Source organism: Pituophis catenifer, unplaced genomic scaffold (assembly GCF_029215685.1).
Source record: "Pituophis catenifer annectens isolate HBS135680 unplaced genomic scaffold, rPitCat1.0.hap2 SCAF_1, whole genome shotgun sequence".
Taxonomy (NCBI): Eukaryota; Metazoa; Chordata; class Lepidosauria; order Squamata; family Colubridae; genus Pituophis; species Pituophis catenifer.
The window spans coordinates 118,691,961-118,718,137 of record NW_027256881.1 but is presented as its reverse complement, the minus strand read 5'-3'; the positions used below and the strand labels follow the sequence as shown (position 1 = coordinate 118,718,137).

The 26,177-nt window shown below is 38.4% G+C and overlaps 1 protein-coding gene across 1 annotated transcript in view; it reads right to left on the bottom strand.

Moving 5' to 3' along the window:
• The window catches only part of COL9A1 (collagen type IX alpha 1 chain), a 94,489-nt gene that overhangs the window by 35,615 nt on the left and 32,697 nt on the right, over positions 1–26,177 (bottom strand). The window contains exons 11-24 of the mRNA XM_070932245.1: positions 23,186–23,209; positions 22,216–22,269; positions 20,917–20,970; positions 19,184–19,216; positions 18,752–18,808; positions 17,585–17,638; positions 16,991–17,044; positions 14,610–14,663; positions 9,909–9,962; positions 8,787–8,840; positions 8,084–8,137; positions 7,783–7,836; positions 4,162–4,215; positions 1,101–1,145 (exon numbers count right to left, since the gene is read on the bottom strand). Of these exons, the coding sequence (XP_070788346.1) occupies positions 1,101–1,145; positions 4,162–4,215; positions 7,783–7,836; positions 8,084–8,137; positions 8,787–8,840; positions 9,909–9,962; positions 14,610–14,663; positions 16,991–17,044; positions 17,585–17,638; positions 18,752–18,808; positions 19,184–19,216; positions 20,917–20,970; positions 22,216–22,269; positions 23,186–23,209 (699 nt within the window). The remainder of the gene's footprint in view (positions 1–1,100; positions 1,146–4,161; positions 4,216–7,782; positions 7,837–8,083; positions 8,138–8,786; positions 8,841–9,908; positions 9,963–14,609; positions 14,664–16,990; positions 17,045–17,584; positions 17,639–18,751; positions 18,809–19,183; positions 19,217–20,916; positions 20,971–22,215; positions 22,270–23,185; positions 23,210–26,177) is intronic.

The following is a 26,177-nucleotide window of genomic DNA, read 5'->3' as shown; positions in this document are numbered from 1 at the left end:
GCCAATAAGTTATAGCCAGACTAAGAAATGATCCAACCATGACAAAAGGGTGATGATACTCTCTCCAGAGCCGGATCCCAAGGCAACTGCTACCAAGTCAAAATGAGTTTAACCATGAGATTACTGGGATAAGCCCTAGGTTGCTGTGAATCCTGAGTGCTTCTCAATCCAGTTCCCATTGTGTGAAATTTTAAGTTCTCCAATACCGGGGGTGGGGGGGAGGGGGACTTCTTCGGCAGCCCAGCTGTGGAATGTGCAGTTTAGTTAGACTTTCTTTTATGGCTTAGCACATTTTATGCCCCCCAGACCACATCTGGCCCTTTGGCTGTCACTGTCCATGTGAGGTCAATTGGAAATTAGAAATCAAATGTAAATAAACGCACCATAAGAGGCAGGAGAAGAAGCCAAGTTGGCTCTTTCAGTTGGCTGGTGGCTGTAGGAGGGCAAGGACAAAAAGCACCTGCACAGTGCTCACCCTCACCTGGAGCAGCCTGAAGAGTTGAGGGGATGGGAGTTTGAGGAGGTTACATTCGTTTGGCCCTCCACAACAGTCCCAGTTTCTCATGGGAAGGCTTAGCACGTTATAACAACCAACCTATTTAACTGATTTATACCGCAGTTTAGCCTTTTACACAAATTCAAAGTAAATGGTTCTTTCATTAATCAGCTTTAAGCATGCTGTAGGGACACCCCCACCACCCCCCCCACCCCCCACAAAAGAAAAAGAAATCTCACTTCAGTTTTGACTTGCTCTAACACTGGTACCAAAAAAAAAAAAAAAATTCAGAGTCAATAACTGTTTCAGGCTTTTTGAAACTAGTAACTTGTAAAAATGGTAATCCCAGTAGACCCATTAATAAAATCAAGGTTGAAAAGAAGCTGGTGTTTAGAATTTGGGCTGTGGGAACTTTGATCTAAATCTCTGCTCAGCCATGAAGCTTCCTGACTAAATAAACTTTCTCTCCTTCAACTACTGCTCAGCACTCTACAGAAGACACCATAAATGGGATTGTCGCATTTAGGCTCCCAAAACAAGGAATAAGTAACAGTTCCATCTGTAAAGAGGATGGACTATTTCCAAATTTCCCAGGATACTTTACCTTTGGTCCAGCAACACCTTTTGCTCCAGCAGAGCCAGATAAGCCCTAAAAATAAACAGATATTGAAAATATTTGAAATGTTGTAGAGAAATTTCTTAATGGAAATGTCAAAAGGTTGCTTTACTTTGTAACCAGTTTTCTTGAAACACTGCAAATTAATGCTGTGAAAAAATAATTTAATGAAGCTTTACATCCTCAAATTCACCAAGGAACATAAGAAAAATGAATGCTTCAACTCAGAATAAACAGGTACAAGGAAATTGATGTGTTCTATTATAATGATGGATTTGTCCTACATACGGTATGTCCAATCCTAATGACATATACTTATTAAACAGGTGTCCATTCAGATATGCATCAATGCAAAGCAGGGCTGGATTTAGATGAAAAGAGGCCCTAGGCTATTCCACTTATGAGGCCCTTTCACCTATAGTGAAAGTGTAATTTTAATTTTGCTAACAATTTGAATGTAGACCCCTCTTGATCTTGAGGCCCTAGGCTGAAGCCTAGTTAGCCTATAGGAAAATCCGGCCCTGATGCAAAGTAACCCAGCATAGTGTTCTACCCTAGCTACGGATCCCAAAGAATGTAGCACAAGCAAACTCCGAAAAAAACTCAGTTTACTTCAAAACACAGTCTTTTGCAAATGCAGGCTGTTAATAAAACATTCTTAACAACCTGCCAGAAATTCCACAGATAAGATAGAGTCTTACAAGAGTTGGTAGAAAGCCCAGAAACCAGGTTTGCAGAGAAAATCCAAACTCAATGATCAGCGAACAAGCATGTTGTTTCCTGCAGTTTTTTACAAGCTGTGGGCAAACTTAAATAGGCTAAGGGAGTGGCCAATTAACCCCAAGCCTTACTCTCGAGGAGACCTCCTCCTGAGTAACCACTCCTGCCTTTTGGCAGCTCTGCGTGCTCATGCATTGAGAAGAGGCTCCTCCACTTCATCCTCTGCACTTAAAGGAGGCTCTTGAGGTTCTGAAGGCCCTGGCTGATTCCCTGCCTCTGGCACCACATCTTCAGCCTCCTCGCTGTCTGACTTGAGCGCCGACTGCACAGGCTGCTGGCGCGACACCACACCAGCCTCTCGTCATCGGGATCAGCAACAATCCGCGCAGGCTGTTGGCGGGCCACAACACATAGGTAGATATTTCAAAGAACACAGAAAAGCTGTTAATGAGTTTTGGGAAGAGGGGAGGTCCTCAGTTTTGCAAAATATAGATCTATTTATTTTTTAATTTATTTATTTATCCCATCTTTATTACTTTATAAGTAGCTCAAGGTGATGAATATACCAAATAATCCTTTCTCCTCCTATTTTCCCCACAACAACAACCCTGTGAGGTGGATTGGGCTGAGAGAAAGGGACTGGTCCAAAATCACCCAGCCAGCTTTTATGTCTAAAATGGGACTAGTAATCACAGTCTCACAGATTTCAAGCCTCATCAATCTGGGAACAGGTCAGGGGTAAAGAATCAGGGCCACACATTAAGTTCCAGTTAAGATTATTTATTTGCCTTTTACCTTTACAACTAACTTTTGGCATTAACTTGGTGTTAGAGAAGAGTTAATGGAATTAAAGGGGGGGGGAGCTGAACTTGAATCACTAGTGGGAATGTAATGACTCTAGACTAATTACTTGCTTGACTCCATCCCCAGGATCTGCCTCATATCCTACATCACTGCAACAAAGCGCATTGCCTGGATCCATAAACTAGCAAACACAATGGGAATAATTATGCACTCAAGTTGTTTGAATAGCTTAATTTGATCAATAACCAAACGGTTGATTTTCTGAATGTAGCAACAGATGACAAGGTTTCCAGAGAAAACAGCTTTTCATTACTATAATTATCGTGTTTCCCTGAAAATAAGACCCTATCTTATATTTTTTTGAACCCTGAAATAAGTGCTTGGCCTTATTTTTGGGGAGGTCTTATTATTTTGGGGCGCTTGGGGCAAGACGGGGCTCCTTTTGCCGTCTTACCTGATTTATAGCTCTGTCTCCCTAACCATAGGAAATGGCGGGGATCGGCTGCACATGTGTTTAAATATTTTCGGGGAGGGCTTATTTTCGGGGGAGGGCTTATTTTTGGGGAGGGCTTATTTTCAGGGAAACACGGTAATAGCCAGTCTTTTCCTTCCACAATAACAGGCCTGAATTTGAATATTTGCCTTCAGCCTCTTATGATTTTACAGAAAGGAATTGCATGGTCAACATGCAAAAAAGAGTGACACTGATCTATTGGTTTTGCATCAAAGAATTACTACAAAAATTAAAAAGTGCCAAGATACTACCTTATTTCATTCCTTTTTTTAAAAAAGAAAAAAATGTCATTTTGAACTTGTACTAAATTACTGTCATGCTCAACAAGAAAAACTGGTAATGGATGAAGGATGCCACCAATTTCTCTCACAGACTGTCTTTGGGGATTGAATTAAAAGCTGCCTTGATGAATGGATGAATGCAATGTAAAACATATCCAAGAACAGTGGATATATCTTTCTACAAGGGTTGATTGATCTTCTCTAAAGCCTTCTGTCCCTTATCAACCAGTCAACTCTTTTCCAGGGTAGTACCTAGGGTATAATTTGCTATACTCAAGGAGGTAATCAGCCAGAAATGTTCCTATTTATTCATTATTTGAATTGTATTAAGCAATTTGCAAGACTGGTTAACTTTTTAAGAACGAGTGCCTTTCCCTTTTGCACTCTATGCATGTATTATAAGCACATAATTTGGTTCCTAAAATTAAAATTTTAAAAATCTCCAAAGCATGATAAAATTACACCATTTTGATTGTTTATTTTTACAGTTAAGCCACCCCCCCCCCAAAAAAAATACAACCAAGTCAGCAACAAGATTTCTTTCTAATAGCATTACAATATACTTTGTCCAAATTTTAAAGTTACTGCTTTTCACCATCATCTTACTCTTTGGTTCAAAGCTGCTCTTACTGAAAATATAGCCTGACTCAATAAACACTCGGTTTCAGTTAGCTTGGAAATGTAACTTTGATTATATTTTAAATATGGAAAAACTATAGAAAACACTTACAGGGATTCCCTGAATGCCTGTGTCACCTGGAGGTCCTGGTTTTCCTGGTTCACCCTGAAAAAAAAAATCTGTATTTCAGGTGACTCTGAAGAAATCTTTGAGGGGAATCAAGCAAGTAGTGGGATTCAAAAATTTTTACTACTGGTTCTGTGGGCATGGCTTGGTGGGTGTGGCTTGGTGGGCGTGGCAGGGGAAAGATACTGTAAAATATCAATTCCCACCCCACTCCAGGGAAAAGTTACTGCAAAATCCCCATTTCCTCCCGATCAACTGAGACTGGGAGGCAGAGAATAGATGGGGGCAGGGCCAGTCAGAGGTGGTATTTACCAGTTCTCCGAACTACTCAAAATTTCTACTACCGGTTCTCCAGAACTGGTCAGAACCTGCTGAAACCCACCTCTGAATCAAGCCATCTGCTTACATAATATACAAACCTATATATAGCAAGAAGATGAATACATTTCCCACTTTGGCAAACATCATCCCTACCTCATATGTTAAATGTGGCATTAAGCAAATGATTCAGTTAAAGTAAATCGCCAACATATGCCCAAGAAATAAAGACATAGTATGTAGACATTATCCTGATAGAATAGGCCATCTAGCTCACCTTCCTATTTTCATAACAGGTAGGAAATTACCTCTGGAAAGATCATACTGAAGACATATGGACTTCCTATGGTAGGTACTAACACCTGATAATTTGATCTTTATTCAGTGCTTCTATCCATCAAGATATCGTTTTAAGGAAGCAGTAAAGACATTGTAAAAAAAAAGCATGCACAGATATTATTCATTTAATATGTAAGTAATATGCATATTAAATATTAATTAAGAGATGCCTGTATCTAGACCAATATTCCTCAACCTTGACAATTTTAAGATGTGTGGACTTAAGCTCCCAGAATTCTCCATCTAGCATAGGTTAAGAAACATCGATCTAGACTAGATAGAAAGTATCTATACTACTTGTCACAAATAGGAAGACAAGCAGAAGAGACTTGTTCACTGGGTAATTCACTAAACATCTTGCCTTGCCCCAGGCTTATCATCCTGCGGGGAGAAGTAGCTAGACACATATCTTACACTGCATGAGTGACAATCACTAGGATTTTCTCTGGCGTGGATCTTCCATTAACTCTTTGGGAGTAAGCCCTTTGTACCCACCTTAAGAAAGGAAGAGCTACAATGGTGGGTTTCAAATTTTTTTACTACCAGTTCTGTGGGTGTGGCTTGGTGAGCATGGCAGGGGAAGGATACTGTAAAATCTCCATTCCCTCCCCACTCCAGGGGAAGGTTACTGCAAAATCTCCATTCCCTCCCCACTCCAGGGGAAGGTTACTGCAAAATCCCCATTTCCTCCCGATCAGCTGCAACTCAGGAGGAAGAGACTAGATGGGGGTGGGGCCAGTCAGAGGTATTTACCGGTTCTCCAAACTACTCAAAATTTCCGCTACCGGTTCTTCAGAACTGGTCAGAACCTGCTAAAACCCACCACTGGAGAGCTACCATGACTGACCAAGCCAGAGAAATAGGCATTTCCCTGTCTCAGGCAGTAAATGTTTGCAGGGAAATAATTACAAAGATATAAATGGAGGGAGGTGAACTTGTGCTGGAAACACCATTTATATATGTCAGACTCCAGTGATACTGATCTTCTTTGAGTTGTTGTGTTGTGTACATGAAGATCCCATTAGTCACACCAAAGTGACATCCGTTTCAATATTTGTCTTCCCTTAGTTCTGGCTTTGAGCAACTGGGTCAGGTACAGATAGAGGGTTTCCTTGCATTTAGTACACAGAATCATTTCTCATTTGGAAATATATCCACTTCTGCACAGAGCAAATTAGCCATAAGGGCTGGTGGGCATCTGTAGTTCTATCTTCCTTGAATTGGCAAATCTTCTCTGAAAGCCATCTATATTTGTTACCATCAGCACATATTCTGCTATGCGTGTATTTGATTTATATTCTATCTTCTCATTTGACTGTTCAAGGAGACTAATCCGAAAATGGAGCTCTTCTGGACACCTTTCAGCAGTTAATTGGATGATGTATTCTACTTGATTATGATAGGATGGCCTGATTAATTTATGAATTGCTGAAATTAATAACTTTTACTAGGGATATTTCAATGTTAAATAAATTGATTTTTGGTTTACCATGAACATTTTGGTTTATGCTTCGTTATTTGCCCACTGTGCAATTCAGCAGTATACACAGGGGTGAAATGCTCCCGGTTCGGACCGGATCGCCTGATCCAGTAGCGATGGCGGTGGGTGGTTCAGAGAACCGGTAGCAAAAATCCCTGTGCCCATCCCCCATGCCCAGCTGAGCCGCACGATCATCAGAGGCTTTTTTTTTCTTACTTTTAAAAGCATTTTTTCTACAACAATGAAAAAATGCTTTTAAAAGTTTTTTTAAAAAAGACTCATGATCGCGCGGCTAAGCTGGGATCGTCAGAGGCTTTTCAAAGCATTTTTTTTCTGCAACCTCTTGGCTGAAGAGGTGGTAAAAAAATGCTTTGAAAAGTCTCTGATGATCCCACCTGAGTTGCCTGATCGGCAGAGAGGTATTTTTTAAAAAGCCTCTCTGACGATCCCAGCTGAGTTGCCTGATCGGCAGAGGCTTTTCAAAGCATTAGAAAAAATGCTTTGAAAAGTTAAAAAAAAAAAGTTGGCCATGCCCATCCAGTCACATTACCCCCCACCAAGCCACGCCCACAAAACCAGTAGTAACAAATTTTACATTTCACCCCTGAGAATACATGATAGGCAGACAAGCAACAGGCAGACAGATAACAGAATAAGATAGATCAATCAAATACAGATTACTTTTTAAAAAAAATAAATAAAACTAATGTGAAAACTAGTTACCAAATTCAAAAAACCCTCAATAATTTCTTTTGATTTCCGTTTCTTTTTTTTTCACATAGTATTCAACCCACCTTGGCTTAAACATTGCAAGTTTAAATATGAAAACTGAAAGCAGGCTCTGCTGCTTAATAAGCATTATGTGATGAAATCATATTTGCCATCAGAGATTGTTGCATTCCCTTCCTTATTTCATCTCTGTAAACATGGGGAGTAGAAATGCCGTCTGAGAAAATTCCTCACATATTTAGAAGAAGAGGTTGCTTGTTGTGGAATTTATGAGCCAGAGTCCTCTCCATTCTGTCTTTACCTTATTTAGTATTCTATCAAGACCGTTTTCAGCTAAATGGTTGTTACACAAGAGCAACCATTTCTACCTGTTGTTTGTTTTCATTATCCAGTGTTTGTGTGTGTATATGCTAACCCATGCTACTTCAGAGTTTTTCCCTACTGCATATTATTATAGTAGTCTTTGATTTACGATAACAATTGCAACCAGAATTTCTGTTCCTAAGCAAGACAGTTGTTAAGTGAGTCTTGCAATCATTAAGCAAATCTGACTTCCTCTACCAACTTTGCTTGTCTGAAGATACCAAACACTGTTACTGCCTTTCAGTTTGGTGGTTCTATTTTACTAACAACAGCTGAGAATCCTATTCATCTAGCTGATCTACTTCTCCATAATATTTTCCTGGTCCCCACTTGGCTGTATTAAATTAGAACAGATATATTAACTTCACTTTAAGTACCTTTGCTCCTGGCATGGCAGGTATACCTTCACGTCCATCAACTCCAGGTAAGCCCTGGAAGAAGAAATAGCACTATAATTTATATACTGGTATCATACAGTATAAGTCACACTAGTATACTTGTTGATATTTCCAACAAGTTTATGTTGCCTTACAAGGCCAGGCAAAAGTGTGTGAGACTTAAGTCACACTAGTATACTTAAGTCTCACACACTTTTGCCTGGCCTTGTAAGGCAACATAAACTTGTTGGAAATATCAATAATAAATTCCATTTATACCTAAGAATCATGGCATACATACTGTTTCTCCTTTTGGCCCAGGAAATCCAGTAATTCCTCTAACGCCTTGTGGACCCTAAAAATAAGAAGTATTTTTAAAAAAACAAAAGCATGTTGAAAGTATGACACGCATGTCAGTAGATATGAACAAAGCAAAGGAAATGACAATTTCAGATATTCTTAAGATTGGGTATCAGCATTACCTCCTATCTATTTTTGCTTTCTAAGTTCTTTTTCATGTAGCTTTCAATATGTACTGGCTTAATTAATTATTTTATTTTATTTATTTGTCAACAAGTATAAGGAAACAAGTAACAGTATAGAGATAGACATGGGCACATGACAAAAAAAATTTGGCACAAATAAAAGGATATAAATAGGCAAAACATAGCCATAAACACATAGAATGATTACATGTAAATGGGGACAGTAGGACAGGGACAGAAGGCACACTGATGCACTTATGCACGCCCCCTTAGGGACCTCTTAAGAAACAAGAAAGGTCCACGGTAGACAGTTTAAGCTAAAATTTCATCACAGAGTAAGTCATGCTAAAGGCAATAAAACTTACTTACACTTAGATATGTGGAATCTGGGTCATTATATTAAATAAACTGCACAAACTCCATGGGTCATATTTTGACTTGCATTCCAACCAATGTCCCTAGTTTTAGCTGGAGATATTCTTATTTTTCTCAGTTATTACAAGGCTATTAAAAACTTACCCTCTCTCCTTCGGGGCCTGTTTCTCCCAGTGAACCTCGTGGTCCCCGATCACCCTGGAAAGGAATATAAATAGTGATTAGCAATCTCTGAGCAATTCCTTGAAACAACCAAATCAACTCATCAGAATGATTACCAATTACAGGAAATGCACATTGACTCCAATTGTACTTCTCATATTAGGAATCTTCTGTGTGTCTAGCTTGCCCTGGAGCAAATATGCCCCTCTAATTATTTTTCCAGACTTTGGACCATAGTCAGTTTGTCCAGAAAGATAAGCACTACCCATGTTTCCTGGTTTTGCATCAAAAGCGATATTTTTCCGCTTCAGTACAAGGCATGCCCAACAGTCAGTCTTCTTTAAATTATTCTGAAACCAAAAAGTTACCTTTCCCATTCTCTTAAGAACCCAGGAGGGAGAAGCAAAGGAAAAGCAGATCTTCGGGGTTCCAGTTCTGAGGACATGTCCTCTTCCAAATCCCAAAAGTACAGTCACCCCAATTTACAGTATACTGTATGTTGCTGCATGAAGTGTTAAGGCAGCGATCCCCAACTTTTCTGGCTCTGCAGAGCAGCAGCTCTGCATTTGCACACCTGCCGCTTGTGCAAATGCAGTTTCTTTTTTTTTTTTTTTGTAGAAACTTTATTAAGATTTTTTACAAACAGAGAAAAAGAAAAACATACAAACAAAAACATAAAAAATATAAATGTAATATCATTTTCAGTTGATATCGGATGTGCAGTGTTTTAACTATTTACATAAATAATACTTGGTGATATTTCAAATCACTTTTAACCATTATTTAACACACCTTTAAGTCTTTCTTTCATTTTATCATGCATCCACTTGTACCACCTTTCCCACACAATATAGTAAACTGACTGCAGTTTCAACCAGTTCCCCCAATGGGCCACTGACCAGTACCAGTTCACAGACCAGGAGTTGGGGACCCCTGTATTAAGGCACTTACCATGGTGTCTTGAAAATTAGCGCTTGATTGTTTGTTTTGAATGAAAATTGAGATAAGAGATTTTGTTAATGTGAGAGTGAAGACAGTCAGTTTAATTCTATCCTGAGGCCATCAGCAGGCTAAAAGACTTTAGGATTAAGCAGATTAACTCACAGTTGCCCCAGGAAGACCTTGAGGACCAGGCTCTCCATCAAAACCACGAACGCCCTATATTATAAAGACCAAGAAGAACGATTATTACGATTCAAGATCTCAAAATATTCCACTTTCTTAGCAATTCCAATAAGGACAAACTCAGTTTTACATTTGTCAAGACTTGGTTCCTACACCCCATTCCATTCCCTTTGAAGTGAGTAGCACAATGATATATTCCTGACAGTTAGAACAATTAATAAGTGGAACAACTTGCCTGCAGAAGTTGTGAGTGCTCCAACACTGGAAATTTTTAAGAAGATGTTGGATAACCATTTGTCTGAAGTGGTGTAGGGTTTCCTGCCTGGGCAGGGGGTTAGACTAGAAGACCTCCAAGGTCCCTTCCAACTCTATTCTATTCTATTCTATTCTATTCTATTCTATTCTATTCTATTCTATTCTATTCTATTCTATTCTATATGTGTTTGAAGTGGGGGCATTGTTTTTTTTACAGATTCTCTTCCCTCTTGAAGGAACACTTCCAGTGAATGGTGGTAAGAGAGAAGAGATCTGCCCAGAAACCTCTACATTGTGATACGTTCAAGGATTTCACTTTTCCTTACATCTTTTCAACATCTACATGAAACTTCTTGGGGAAGTCATTCATCAGCATGGTGTTTGGTATATTACCCACTACCAATTTGCCCAAACTGGTACGAACAGGCTGAATACCACCTCTGCACTGATGCCCTAATTACTTCCTAGTTGGATTTCTGTGTTCTACAAGAAGCTGCCTTTGAAGAAAATCTAAAAGCTACAACTAGCAAAGAATGGAGCAGCCCAAGCAGTGATGGGTATTCCCCCAATAAAATAAGTGATCTTCTGCCTTGGCTGCTCCAATGGTTGCCACTAAGCTTCTGGATATGAGTCAAAGTGCCAGCTATCACCTTTGAGGCCTTACATGGTTCTAAGCCTGGGTATCCAAGAGACTATTTCTTCTGACATTCATATATATCTCCAACCATACCTCATACAACCAGCTATTACAGGCCTCATCCTTTCAAGGCTGCCATTCCTCAGGACCTCAAAAGTTGCCTTTTTTCATCATTCTCATGCCCTGAAGCTCCCTACTAGCAGGATTTCGGTCTGCTTCATTCCCCTGGTGCTTCAGGAAACTTGTAAAAATCTTCCTCTTCCAACTGGTAGTAGAGGATAGTTAATAAGCAGGTCGAATTTGTGACAGGCATGGCATATGTGTATATGAATGTGTGTGGGAGGAGATTGCATTTGGATTTAATTTCTGGGTTTTTTTTTAAATTGTTCACTATTACCCAGGGTGGATTTGATTTAAATCGAGTCGATTTAAATCATGATTTAAATCATGATTTAAATCACTAGTAAAAAGGATTGATTTAAATCAACTCGATTTAAATCATAACTTTTAAAGAGCAACTGTCATCTCTGCTACTCCTTTGACCCGCTGTTGACTCACCGATAGTCCCAGTGTTGCAGAATATACAGCCTCATGCTACATAACTAAGCTACATTTCATGCTGAATAAACTAAATTATTTATGTATCTTAAATAGAAAACGATAGATTTTTACCCCAAAAGTTTTTTATTAAAATAAATTCAATAAAAATCAAAAAAATCTGATTTAAATAAAAAAATCCGATTTAAATCAAAAAAATCCAATTTTTTTGATTTTTTTTAAAAAAATCATTGATTTTTATCCACCCTGCTATAACCCTGTTTCCCCCAAAATAAGACATCCCCTGATAATAAGCCCAATTGGGCTTTTGAGCGCATGGCAATAAGGCCAAGCGCTTATTTCAGGGTTCAAAAAAATATAAGACAGGTCTTATTTCTGGGGAAACACGGAACCTACCTACAGCTGTTGTGAATGAATGGCATAAAAGAAAGCATGAAAATGAAAACCAATTATTTACAATGTGACCAGCCCTATGAAACTACCCAATTTTGTTCTATGCTGAAATATCACAAGGTATCCTTATCATGATTCATAAATTTGATATTATTCTATCACCAGTCCTGCTCCGCCAAGGTGGACTGCATATCTATAAAAAGCCATGAAAATCTGGATAATTCTGGGATTCTTGAATTTCAGACATGGCCAGTGCGACCTGGAATAAACCATGGTGAGTTGTCTCCATATAAAAAAGGTATAATTAGAATGAAGTAAAGCAGAGGTCTTCAATGCTATGCTGGCTGGAGAATTCTGGGAGTTGAAGTCCACAAGTCTTAAAGCTGCCAAGTTTGAAGACCTCTGAAGTAAAGTATTAAAATGATTAAGAAAACTCTTAAAAATACAAGCCAACAATTAAAGGCCCATTTAGGGGGAGGAAATGTCTAAATAATAAGGAGAATGTCTTTTTTCTCAATTCAACAGGGAATGCAATCCAATTATAGAGAAGACCTAGATTGCTGTCGGAGAAGCCAATAGTGTCTCTTAAGTAAACCTTCCTGGATGAGATTCAGTTAAATAATAACCTCACTCTGGCTTTCACATCAGTCAGTCACATGCGGTCACATTTGAAACATCATAACTAACACTTCTGTATATCATCAAGATTAATATTGGGAATCCATGTGATGTTTTTCTACATAGAAGTAATCTAGGTTTTGGATTTTTTAAAATCTTTTTTGGCATTCTCAAGGCTATTCTTGGCTGATGAACTCTGTACTGTAATTTCCAAATTAGATACAAAAGCAGCTGCATGTAGAACACATTGCAGTAATCGGGTCAAGAGATAAGCCATAGTTAGTACATTAGCTGAAGTTGACAAAAAGGTGTTCCTTGCTATTACCTCAGTCCGACAAACTAGAGAGTGATACTAAACCAGAAACACACCCAAAATGGGCATCTACGCCTTCTGGTAGAACATACCTCATTCACAACTGAGAGAGCTCTTATTTGTATAGGGTTAATTTATTTGGTTCACATATATTAAACAGAAAGGGATATTAAATTGCATAGTTAAATATCACTGGTTTACCACCAAATTTTGACAGTACAAACTGGGTTTGTTCTGGAAACCATAAAACAAGTGTTAAACTATGTGATGAATCAGAATATACTCTTCATTGTAGAACTACCTCAGAATATTTTTAATTACAAGCAAAGAGAAAGCTAACATAATCAATAAACTCCATCTTAGAGAAAGCCTATAAACACTGAATCGAATAGGACTGTATGGCCAATCACAAATAGAAGTTGAATAGAGAATGTGCTGCTTATAGCAATAATGTGTTATTCTTATTTGGTGAAATATTGAGATAATATTGATAACCAATACAACACTGAATTATGTGAATAATTTTAATGTTTAAGAAAACAAAATACACATGATGTATATTTTAATCCCATATCACCTCAAGCAAGGGTATCCAACCTTGGCAACTTTAAGACTTGTGGACTTCAACTCCCAGAATTCCCCAGCCAGGCATTCTGGGTGGGGATTTCTGTGATTTGAAGTCCACAAGTAAAGTTGCCAAAGTTGGACACCCCCGATCGAAAAGGAGGTTGCTCAGAACACTGCACGATTATAGCAGTTGGATATCTAGACCGCAAACCCTAAAAATGTAGAATTAGAGAACCTTTATCTTTCAGAAAAATGGGAATATATATTCTGATTTATAGATTATTATACAAGTTTATCTACATATGCCCTAGTGCAGGGGTGTCAAACTCAAGGCCTGAGGGCCGAATTCGGCCCGCGATAAGGCTGAATCCGGCCCATGTGGCCATCCTAGAAACTGTAAGGTTCTGGCCTATGTCACTTCAGTCCGGCCCATGCCATCCTGGTGTGACACCCCTGCCCTAGTGGGAAAACAAGCACGATTTAAAAAAAAAAAACCAGTTCTAATATTAATATTAAAAGTTGTTACATTTTTAGTAAGTAAATATTCCAGTGACTGTTTTAGTTTCATTCTTAAACTGCAAACCATAAAACCGTAGAATTGAAGAACCTTTATCTTTCAGATAAATGGGAATGTATATTCAGATTTATAGATTATTACACAAGGGTATCTACACATGCGCTAGTAGTAAAACACGCATAAGTTTTAAAAAAGCAATAGTTCTAACATTTATGTTAAATGTTTTTACCACATTTTTAATAACTAAATATTCCAGTGACTGTTTTAGTTGCATCCATATATAATAGGATCATAGATACTAAACAATAGGATAGGCCCGTGATGGTGAACACGCAGCACCCTCTCTGATGGCACGCAAGCTATTGCTCCAGTTCAGCTCCGCTGCACATGCGTGCATGCCTCCCACTGGCCAGCTGGTCTTTGGGTCTCTGCCGCACATGTGCAGAGGCGGGGGGCCACGCGCGCATGCACGGGGGCAGGGCGCATGTGGAGGGCCGTGTGTGCATTGCATTTTGGGGGTTCACACGCACATGCTTTGGGCACTTGGTCTGGAAAAAGTTAGCTATCACTTGGATAGACCATCCTTTGGGAACTAATGACCATGCTTTTGAGGATCAGATCAAGGCTTGCACTCCCTAATGTCCATTCAAGGCAAGGTGAAGAAGCAGAAATGCAAGATTCACCATGTACATTTCAAGTAATATCCACCATGTCCTTATGAATGTCCTCACATATCAATTCTTATGTAAACCAAGAAACCGCTCAATTAATCAACTTTACCAAATGATTTGAAATCACAAATGTAGAATTGATGCTACTTACTTTATCTCCTTTAGGACCCATAATGCCAATGAAACCTCTTAACCCTTGAGGTCCCTGAAATGCAAAAGATTCATGAAACATAAGGCCCATGTACACGATTGATCACATACAAATATATGCTCACTTTCCTTGGATAAAACAGTTTTTAAACCTCTTCTATGTTCATTCCTGTGTCTTACTTTAAAGCTTTTCTACTGATTCATTTTTTTTAAAAAAAATCCCAAAGTCTTGAGGAAATTAACCCTGCCTGTTCTTTGGAAGGACAGATACTGAAGCTGAAGTTCAAATTCTTTGGTCACCCAATGAGAAGAGAGGACTTATTGAAAAAGACCCTGGTGTTGGGAAAAATTGAAGGCAAAAGGAGAAGGGGACAGCAGAGGACGAGATGGCTAGATAGTGTCATCGATGCAATGAACATGAATTTGGGCAAACTTCAGGAGACAGTGGTGGACAGGGCAGTCTGGTGTTCTATGGTCCATGGGACCATAAAGAATTAGACATGACTTAGCAAAAGAAAAACAACAAAGCCTTAAACATTGCATATGTTTTTCTGTCTCCATCTGTATGAACTCAGAACTTCCAAAATGATGTACTGTGAGTCATCTTTTGTGAAATTAGCTCCCAGAAATAAAATCACCTTCCTTTTTGTTACTATTCAGAAGATTATGAAATGTTTGTTATACTTAGAATCCTATGGAGATGCAACTAATTTCACGTCAAATATTATTATTAGATGCACTGTAGAATTTATTATTTATCAATTGTGAGAACTGCCTAGATTTGCTTTTGATTGGTGTGGTGTGAAAGTGCTTGCTGTTAAGTCTAAAGAAAAAGCCATTGACACACATACTTTGGCACTACAAGTAGTCCTCCACTTCAATCATCCATTTAGTGACCATTCACAGCACTGGAAAAAATGACTTATGACAGTTTTTCACACTTATGACCGTTGCAACATCCTCGTGGTCACGTGATCAAAATCCAGGTGCTTGGCAACTGGCATGTATTTATGACGGTTGCAGTGTCCTGAGGTCATGTGATCCCCATTTGTGACCTTCTGACAAGCAAATTCAATCAGGAAGCCAGCTTCCCTTAAAAACTATGTTGCTAACTTAACAACCGCTGTGATTCACTTTACAAATGTGCCAAGAAAGACTGTAAGACGGGACAAAACTCACTTAATATCTCTCTTGCTTAGCATTGGAAATTTTGAGCTCAGTTGTGGTTGTAAATTGAGGACTACCTGTATGGGAAGAAGACTGGGGCTCAGGCATGGGTGAAATGCTCCTGGTTTGGACCGGATCGCCCGATCCGGTAGCGATGGAGGCGGGTGGTTCAGAGAACCAGTAGCAAAAATCCCTGCCCCCCCCTCATTGCCCAGCTGAGCCACGCAATCATCAGAGGCTTTTTTTTATTTTTAAAAGCATTTTTTCTACAACCTCTTTGGCTGAATAAATGCTTTTAAAAGTAAAAAAAAAAAAAGCCTCTGATGATCACGCGGCTCAGCTGGCATCATCAGAGGCTTTTAAAAGCATTTTTTCTACAACCTATTTGGCTGAAGAGGTTATAGAAAAATTGTTTTTAAAAGGAAAAAAAGCCTCTGCCAATTAGGCAAGTCAGCTGGGATTGTCAGAGGCTTTAAAAGCATTTTTTTTACAACCTCTTCAGCCAAAGAGGTTGTAAAAAAAATGCTTTTAAAAGTAAAAAAAAAAAAAAAAGTTGGCCACGCCCACTCAGTCATATTACCCACCACCACCAAGCCACGCCCACAGAACCGGTAGTAACAAATTTTACATTTCACCACTGGGCTCAGGCATTCCTGCTTCTCACATCACCTAGTTATTAGTTTCCTTATTCCTACTGTGAATGGCATTCCTATTTATTGTTATCCTTTCAGTCTGGTTCAAGACAGGTAACAAACTAAGCAATTGGCTTCAACACTAAATGTGCTAAAGAAAAATCCAGGTACTTCTGGTTTCAATTAATACTAAACCCAGGAGGAAAATGATTCCCATTAGTTTGATCATGAGAACGGTCAGTGGTGGTATTCAACCGGTTCTATCTCGTTCAGGCAAACCGGTAGCGGCGGCTGCAGGAGGCTCCGCCTATCCACCCGGATGTCATCACATCCCATTTTTGACACTCTGTAGATGTGCAGAAGGCCCTGTGCATGTGCGGAGGTGGCACATGCAAGCGAAGCGTGTGCACACTCACATTTGCGAAACGGGAGCGAAGGTAAGTGAATACTACCCCTGATAACAACATAGTCAGATTAGGAATTTATAATGATAAGGGGTAGATGGCTATTGGGTTTTCTTAGTTTCTTACATCTCAATATGATGAAATGCAACTAAAAAGTTAAATAAAAGGAAATACTTTACCGGAGGGCCCTGATCTCCGATGTCACCAATTCGTCCTTGTTCGCCTTCTTCTCCCTAAAAATATATACAAGGCACAAGTTAGTTAATAACGCATTATAAAAATTAGCATACATAATTTATTCTGTTTCCCTCAATATTATCTATTGTATTATTTATGTATTTCCCATATATGTACGTGTGGAGGCAGTGCACATTAAAACAGGGCTGACTTATTTGAGAAAGCATGCAACCAGGCAATAAAGGGGATGAAAAGCTGATGGTACACAATATCACACTGAATCATTACTGCTTTCAGCCATGGTTGATTGAACAAACTATATGCTAAAGCATAAACTGTAGTTTACAAATCACAAGATTTGTTCACATGTCATAAAAAGCAGAACAAAACAAAGCACATTATTTTTAGTGATTCAGAGGGCCATTATTAGCTGCTGTAACTAACTGCTAGGAAAATAATGAAGAAATGCTAAGATTAATTCTAAGAAGATTGTTGTTATTCCTTTCTTAAAAACACAGCAACGTTAAACATTCTTCCTCCATAAAGCATCATTATTCCAGCTGATTTGCATGTAATCACGTACTACTTCCTCTTACCTTAAAGCCTTGCTTTCCTGGTTCCCCACTCTCACCTTTTGCTCCTTTGTGACCCTAAAATATAAAGCAAATATATTTTCACTGATGCTAAATATGCCACCGGAAACATTGCCTATTAAAAAATGATATTTTAGCTATGTGAAACCAGTTATTTTCCTAGTCTGATGCCCTCCAGATGTCTTGGACCTCAACTCTTAGAATCCGTTAAGCCGTGATCATATCAGTTAGTAATTATGTGTGGTGTGACCTAATATAGCTGGAGAATATCAGGTTGGAGAAGTTGGAATTAAAACATTTAAATCAGAATTCTCCAAAGTGTTCAGTATGAATCCCCAAGAGTTAATAGGATCATCCATTGTTCTTATTATGGTTGGTCACACAGTCAGCCAGATATTTAGACTGGATTTGGCATTTTTATCTGCGTATTGGGTCCTTGGCAGGTAGATAGGCAGATGTTGTTTGATGGTGTTAAAGGTATTGTTGCAGGATATAAGCTGTTCCAAGTAAAAGCTGCCGTTGCAATTGACCAATGGTGATTTTGTCAATGCCAATAGTGTTCAAGTTGTTCTGGGCTCCAGTTGTTTTGGTGTTGTATCCAAGGTCCCTATTACTATTGGTACTATCCTTGCTTTCTTTTGCCACAGTCATTCTATTTCTATTTGCTGGTCTTTGTATTTTGTGATTTTTCTCCAGTTCTTTCTCTTCAATTTTGCTGTCTCCAGGTATTGCCACATCCAGGGGTTTTTTGTCTTTCTTATTGACATTTGTTAAGTCTATATTATGTAGTAGGTATTTTGTTTGAAGCATTTTAGCTTTTTCATTTTCTATGAGTTTGTCTATTTTATGATTCCACCAGTTCTGGCTTGCAGACAAATAGTATTTCTTGCAGATACTCCATTGCAGCATGATTGCTACTTTGTCATGCTGTGTTTGTAGTCAGTCTGCGCGATCTTCTTGCAGCAGTTTATTCATAGTACTATTGCCGTAAGTAGCACTTATTAAATTGTTAAATGGTTTTCATATAATAAATGTTTGTTTCATGTTCCAGTGACATTTAACCTTAGGTCTAGATTGTTATGGTACTGCTGTAACATTTTTTGAAATTTATCAACATCCAACCAATATCCAGTCATACCCAGAATGTATCACCCCTGTCCCTTCTCCTACCTTCATGCCCATCATTCCAGCAAATCCGGGATGGCCAGATGTGCAGGCGTGTGGACACTAAAAATGAAACAATGAATTAAGTTAATAAAGAGAAATCTTGATTAGAGAAAATCTGTTTACTAATTTACTATAATTTAATTATTATGACTGTCCACTCTAGAAGACCCTGGGCAATTTACAAAAGTCTCATAGAGACAATTCCCCTACCTCCAGTAAAACAATTAAGACCCACATAAACATACTTTCTGCATAAAACAATTAAATGCCCTATGGCATAAACAGTAGAATAAATATGACAGTCCCACCTACAATCTAACTACTACAATCTACAATCACATTAACCCCAGACCTGGAAATACAGCCAGGTCTTTAGGGCTTTCCGGAAGCCCAGGAAGGTGTCCTCATCCATAAAAAGGAAGATAAATATCTTACCAGTGGATCTCCACCATGGTGGCCAACTGTTCCCTGAAGTAGATTAGCAAAGTATAAAATTAGGATAGCCATGAATATTGTCAAGCATCGAGCTGAACTTGAATTAATAAGGCTGGTGGTACAGATCCACATATGCAGTAAAGGAGCTTTTTACAAGGTCAAGGGTTATCTTCCACCACCAACAGAGAACTTATTTAAACTCACAAATAGAACCAATATTGGAAAACATAGGACCTCTTTCCCTATATAATCGAACTTTGCCTTTGGAATCTTTTTAGTTCAGGATTGCATTCTCCATTCATACTGGGTTTCTGAAAATTTCTGGCTTTTTGTCTTCATTTAATAAATGGGATCAACTATAAATATGGGCAGCCTTCATGCATTTGCCCTTTTACTCAGTATTGAATTGGATCAACTGGCACCCTTTGAAAATAAGCCAGAGCAACATGTATCTAAAATAGGGTGCAAAGGGCCCACTTGACATGCTATGCAAAGCTTGGTACATCGCTCATGCTGACTAGAGTAGGATTTTTCCAGCTGTCAGGCTCTGCAGTTCTGCAAAAATTTAATGGCGTTCCATGAGAGGGAAAATAGCATAGCCAGGGTGACTATAGCAATTAAAGAACGGAAGAAAAAGTGGGGCTTGTTAACTGCCATTCAGAAGTCACCCCCCTTCCAAGTGTCTTTGTGGTCATGACAACTCAATGCTTTGTCTCTTAAGAGTTCCTGGAATTGTATTTTTAACTAAGAGATTCTGCAGCCTAAAATATTTCAAATTTCCTCTTTGAGAATATCTGTCAGGTACAAAAGATCAGTTCCGCATATGAAGGTGCAATTAAAATGATTTATGGCTGCTTATGCCTATGCACAGGAATATCCTCAACTAATGGGTAACACAATTTTGGTGCTAGATTTTGGTGCTAGATAAGGGTAACAGAAGTCAAAGAGGGTTGGACTTAGTTCACTTGTGGCTACATAGAAATTCTAGGCTCATGCCTCTCCTATCTCTGGCTCCAGGTTCTGCTACTCCTTTCCCTACAATATCATACTGCATTCATACAATATTATTCTGCATCCAGAATGCAGCCGCGCGGATGATTATGGGTGCAACCCGTTGTGCTCATGTAACACCTCTCCTGCGCAAGCTGCACTGGCTCCCAGTGATCTTCCGGGTGCGATTCAAGGTGTTGGTTACCACCTTTAAAGCGCTCCAAGGCTCAGGGCCTGGGTATTTACGAGATCGCCTTCTGCCACTGATAGCCTCCCATCGACCAGTTTGCTCCCACAGAGAGGGACTCCTCAGGGTGCCATTGGCCAAACTATGTCGGCTGGCGACACCCAGGGGAAAAGCCTTCTCTGTGGGAGCTCCTGCCCTTTGGAACGAACTGCCCCCAGAAATACGCAAGATCTCCGACCTCCGACCTTAAATTCGGAGTTTTAAATTTTTGGGTTTTTAACGAATCTTGGCCGTAAATGTAATAATTCTAATAATTATTAAAATTAATTGGGATTTGTATTGTGTTTTTACTTGGCTGTGCACCACCCCGAGTCCTTCAGGAGAGGGGCGATATAGAAATAAAATTATCTATCTATCTATCTATCTATCTATCTATCTATCTATCTATCTATCTATCTATCATACAAATTGTTTAAAAAGGTTCTGTAAATGAATTGGAGAAGGAGGACTTTTTTTGAAACACTTCTTATTTTCAGTATTAATCCTGAAAACTTACCCTCGGCCCTGGAGGTCCCGGCACTCCTGTGGGGCCTCTCCTTCCAGGATCACCCTAAACAGTGTCACAAGAGCATAAAAATAAATTGTATATCCAAGTCTCTTAGAAGAAAGGATAATGAAAACCAATTAAAACCAGTCATACCTTTCATTACTTTTACCTCTCAACTGATGTAGGAAGCTGATTACATACAAATGGATTCCTATGTGAAACCTCTTAAATATACACCTTTAATTATGGGAGTGCATAGATAAAGATAGAAGAATCAATAATTCCAAATAAATGGGTGTTTCAGAATGGGCAGATTAATTTATGGAGTTTTGAAAGACTTCATTTATTACAATACCCAACAAATAAATATCACACATCATTTTCACATGCAGTTATTTGGGAGGAAAAGCTGAACTTAATTGGATTCACTGTTTAATCTGCATCAGCTGGAATCAGCTGTAAAACCTTTATTATTCATATAAGCAGTCGTAGGAATGACTACTTGTACAGTAATTGTAAAGTAATATTCCCAGATGAGACTTCACCACATGAGAGAATGTTAACCAATGTAATCTAATCTGTGCTCAACTGAGTTCCAATAAATGCTACTTATAGGAATTAAGAAGAGCTTTTTATGTAATTAAGTAGAATATAGCAAACATAATAAGAGCTGTGTAGGCTTAAAACAAAGGTCTATTTATTCTACAGTGGGCAACAGGCAATGGACTAAAGATGAAGTGTGAATCTTCCTTTAGACATAGTAATAATATTGGTGGCATTCTATTGCAGAGATCCATATCAATAACAGATTTCCACAATCTGTGCCCTCTGTGCTGGTTGGACATTCAGGCTACAACTAAACATCTAAAAATTATTAAGTTTGGAATGGCTAGTACTGTGCTTCCCCAAAAATAAGACCCAACTGGAAAATAAGCCCTAGCATGATTTTTCAGGATGCTCATAATATAAGCCCTACCCCAAAATAAGCCCCAGTTAAGATCAACAGCCAGATGGATGTGTGTTCCCCTGAAAATAAGACCCAATTGGAAAATAAGCCCAATTTGTCTTTTAAAGCAAAAATTAATATATAAGACCCAGGCTTATTTTGGGGGAAAACCGGGTATATATTTACAATTGGAACAATCCTTCAAAGATAGACCTAAAGGGTAGATTCATTTTAGTGTATTCAAGTGTAATCAATGTGTCAGTCATTCCTGAGGGATATCTTTCCTAAAAGCATGGTACAAGCTTTAACAAGCAGGCAAATATTAATCAATTATTTAATGGAATATGGAACAAAATACTCACAGGTGGCCCAACTCTTCCCACTTCTCCTGGAAGTCCTCCTATACCAGGAGGTCCCTGTATTGAAAAAAAGATAGAAACCAATTAAACTTCTCATAACAGGGATTGGTAACTTTCTTGTAACCAGGGCCTGTGCTGCGGTATTATTGTTACTATTTTTTAAATCTCTCTAGAGCAGCAAAGGATATCACCTTGGAAGGGTGTGCATAGTAAGAGTCTTAAAGAGACAAAATATCTGACTTATGTCTTAGTTCAAGCTTCCTGATTTGCACTCCAAATGCCCAAAATAGGAAAATAAAATCCCATCCAACATTTGGGAGTATTGCATTTTTAACGTGTGAAATCGGTGTCTTAAATTTTGGCAACAGTTAAGCCCTATATCATCTCTTTAAAAGTACCCTCCTCAAACATGCAAAAAGCTTGGACCATAAAAACAGTGCTGGAGGTATCCAAGGGCTAACGACTCCTGCTTTGAAAGCTAGCCCAGTCCAAGGAATGAATGGGTTTTTCTTAAACAGAAGAGTTTAATAGGCAGTTAATTGTGTATGGTTGATTATGTTCTGTTTGAGACTTGGTTTGGGTATGCAGGAGTGGTTAAAGGCACCAGATTAGAAACTGAAAGACCATGATTTTAGTCCTACTTTAAGCATGAAGCCAACTGGATGACTTGATCCTGTCACTTTTTCTCAACCCTAAAAAGGAAGCAATGGCAAACCACTTCTGAAAATGTTGCCAAGAAAACTGTGGGGGCTTGTTGAGATGTTTACTGGATATGTGCCAGTGGTGGGATTCAGCCAGTTCGCACCACTTCGGGAGAACCGGTTGTTAACTTTCTGAGCAATTTGGTGAACTGGTTGTTGGAAGAATCATTAGGGCAGAGAACCGGTTGTTAAATTGTTTGAATCCCACCACTGGTATGTGCAAACTGTTTCAAAGTGCAAAACAAAAAACAACAACAAAAACCCCTACTCACAGGAGGTCCGCGAATTCCCTTTCCCTAAAATAGAAAAAACAAAGTTTTCTAATTATTATTTTTATATGTTGAGTTTTCAACTCAAACCAACTGTAGATATATTCAGAATGGAAAAACAAACATCAACATTTTTAACTGGGAACAGAATATATTGTTTTCATCTCTCCATTTGGATGAGTTAGCAAAGAATTTCAAGCAGTTTTAATTATCTTTGAGACGGATGTTGAATGTGACAAAGCAATTTTCTTGCTTGATTAATCTGTGCTTAAAAGTACAACTTCACATTTTAAAATGCAAGATTCACAGTTATTGCCACACTGTCCAGATCCTATCTGTACATTTTTGTACTTTATTCTGGATTGTTTCAACATTTATTTTCAAGAGACAAAAATCTGTTTTCTTTACCCAAAGGAAAGAGGCTAGACAAGAACTCCACTATCCAAAGCTTACAAGAAGACAGAATGGGCCCAATGATGGTTGGATGGATAGAAAGCAATGATGATTTCACAGTCAATTTGAAAGATCTCCACTAATTCTTTGTTTGAAATATTGAGAACATTTTCCATGCTTCCATTTTTTTTTTATGAAGTGAAGCTTTCAACAAAAGGAGCTACTGACGGATATATTCTTTTCCATTTCAGCCCTAATGGCTCTACAGTCTGAACCCCATGAGCATTGTCATGTCCATAGCAGCATCCTATGCAAACAATCAGTTCATTTGCAGTCTGCTGTAGTTGCTGTTGTTGCTACTGCATGTCTTTGTGGTATGGTACTCCTCTCATAAATATTGACCATAATACCCTTCTGAACGATCTGTGAAGGTGGAGATTGGAAGCAGTGATGGTGAACCTATGATACATGTGTCAAAAATGGCATGCAAGAATGTTTTAGGTGACATGCCAACATTCACATGTCAGCATTCAGAGAAGAAGGGATTAACTTTTTTTTTAAAGCATCTGAGGGTAGGACAATTACCAATGGGTGGAAGTTTGTTAAAGAGAGATCCAATCTAGAACTAAGGTGTAATTTCCTGACAGTATTCTCAAAAGCACAGCCCTGTTTCTGTGCAATTTAGGGCTCCTAAATGAAGCTTTTATGGAGAATGGAGCTTTTACATGGCCTCCAGAGACTCCAAAAATCATGGAAGAACTGTGCTTTCTTGCACTTTTGGGGAGCCTGCAGAGAGGCCATGGAAGAGCATTTTCCAAAGTTGCTTCCAAAACAAAGGCCTCGTGGGACCCAGAACAGCTTTGGATGGCCGCAAAGGCCTGTTAATCAGAACACCTTCCTTCCAGAGCTACAGAACATTCCTAACTTTCTACCCTTTCAAAAGGATTTATACCTCATTCTCCCACTAGGTATTTGGAGACAAATGTGATAGGGTCGCTTTGAGCTAGTTCATGTGTGGAGGAGGCTATTTATATTTTATGCTTTTCGTATTCATAATCTAATCCACTTTGAACCTTGGGAAGTAAGTGGTCTACAAAATATTGTATTAATAAAGAAATACAAGAATGCTGCATTTGTATCAGATAATATGACATAATAACCCAGCCAACATCAGTATGTCATGTGGAAAATCTACCATACTCTCATTTTACCTATGCCTTTTTTCACCCATATTGTGCTTTATAAATTGATTTATACAATGCCACGATGTTCTCATCATTATGGAAAGGTGTGACTTGTAATTTCATCATGAATTATGATGAGTTGAGCTACCTACCAAGCCCATGCAGTAGAAAAGGACAATATATATATATATATTTTATTTGATTTATATGCCGCCCTTCTCCGGAGACTCAGGGCGGCTTACAATGCGTTAAGCAATAGCCTTCATACTTTTGTATATTTTTACAAAGTCAGCTTATTGCCCCCACAAACTGGGTCCTCAATTTACCTACCTTAGAAAGGATGGAAGGCTGAGTCAACCTTGAGCCTGGCAAGATTCGAACTTACTAATTGCAGACAGCTGGAGTTAAATTACAATGCATTAGTCTGCTGAGCTATCCAGGCTCCTCATAAATATATATAAATATATTTATAATATAATATAAAATAATATAATATAATAATATAAATATATTTATATTTATAATATATATATATATATATATATAATATTTTATATTATATAATATATATATATATTATATAATATAAAACTTCAAAAACAGTGACTTTGGTTTTGTTCAACAGAATTACTGGAACAATAGTTCATAGTGGGTGTGGGGTATAGTTTAATCTCCACCAGTTTTATTATTTTTTTCTTTTTCCAGAGATTCCAATGTAATACAGTTGTAAAATTCAAGGTGACTTTACTCAATTCAGCCTTCTTAAATTGGCAGATATTGCAAATATTCTGGGCAGTTGTTACCACACAATCTATTGGGAAACCAGTCTCTTTGAGAACTTTCTCATAAGTCCTCTTAGGCCTTTTATCATACTATAATTCACTTGCCTTGTACATAACACTGTACTATACTCTGTTGTAGATAATAACATTCTGCTGTTCTACTGATATTCCTATCTCCATTTCACAGCAACCTTATGGTTTTTAAATTACCCATTTAATTTAATTAACTTTAATTTTAAAAAAAGAAAGAAAACAAAAGCCCATAAGGAATGTTCCAATGTCATCTAGAATAGCTTTGACCAACAAAACTAAGATTCCTTTTATTAGGTGGTGTCTGTCTTTCTACCCTCTTTCCATATTTCATTTATCTCCATGCAATGTTTAATTTTTACAGCTTCGTTGTACTGGCACTTGTTACTTAAATGGCTATGATAATAAATAGGTCACAGAACATGAGGAAATGTGGACTTAGCTGTGTCATCTGAGAAGAAAATTAAAGATGATAAATACATAACTATATTCTTAAATGCACATGATTGCCATGAGAAAGCTAGAGTGGGATCAGAAGTATGGTAGGTAGGTGTATGTCTGCAGGTGGGATGTAAAATGTCAAATATCCATATGATCAAGCCTGAC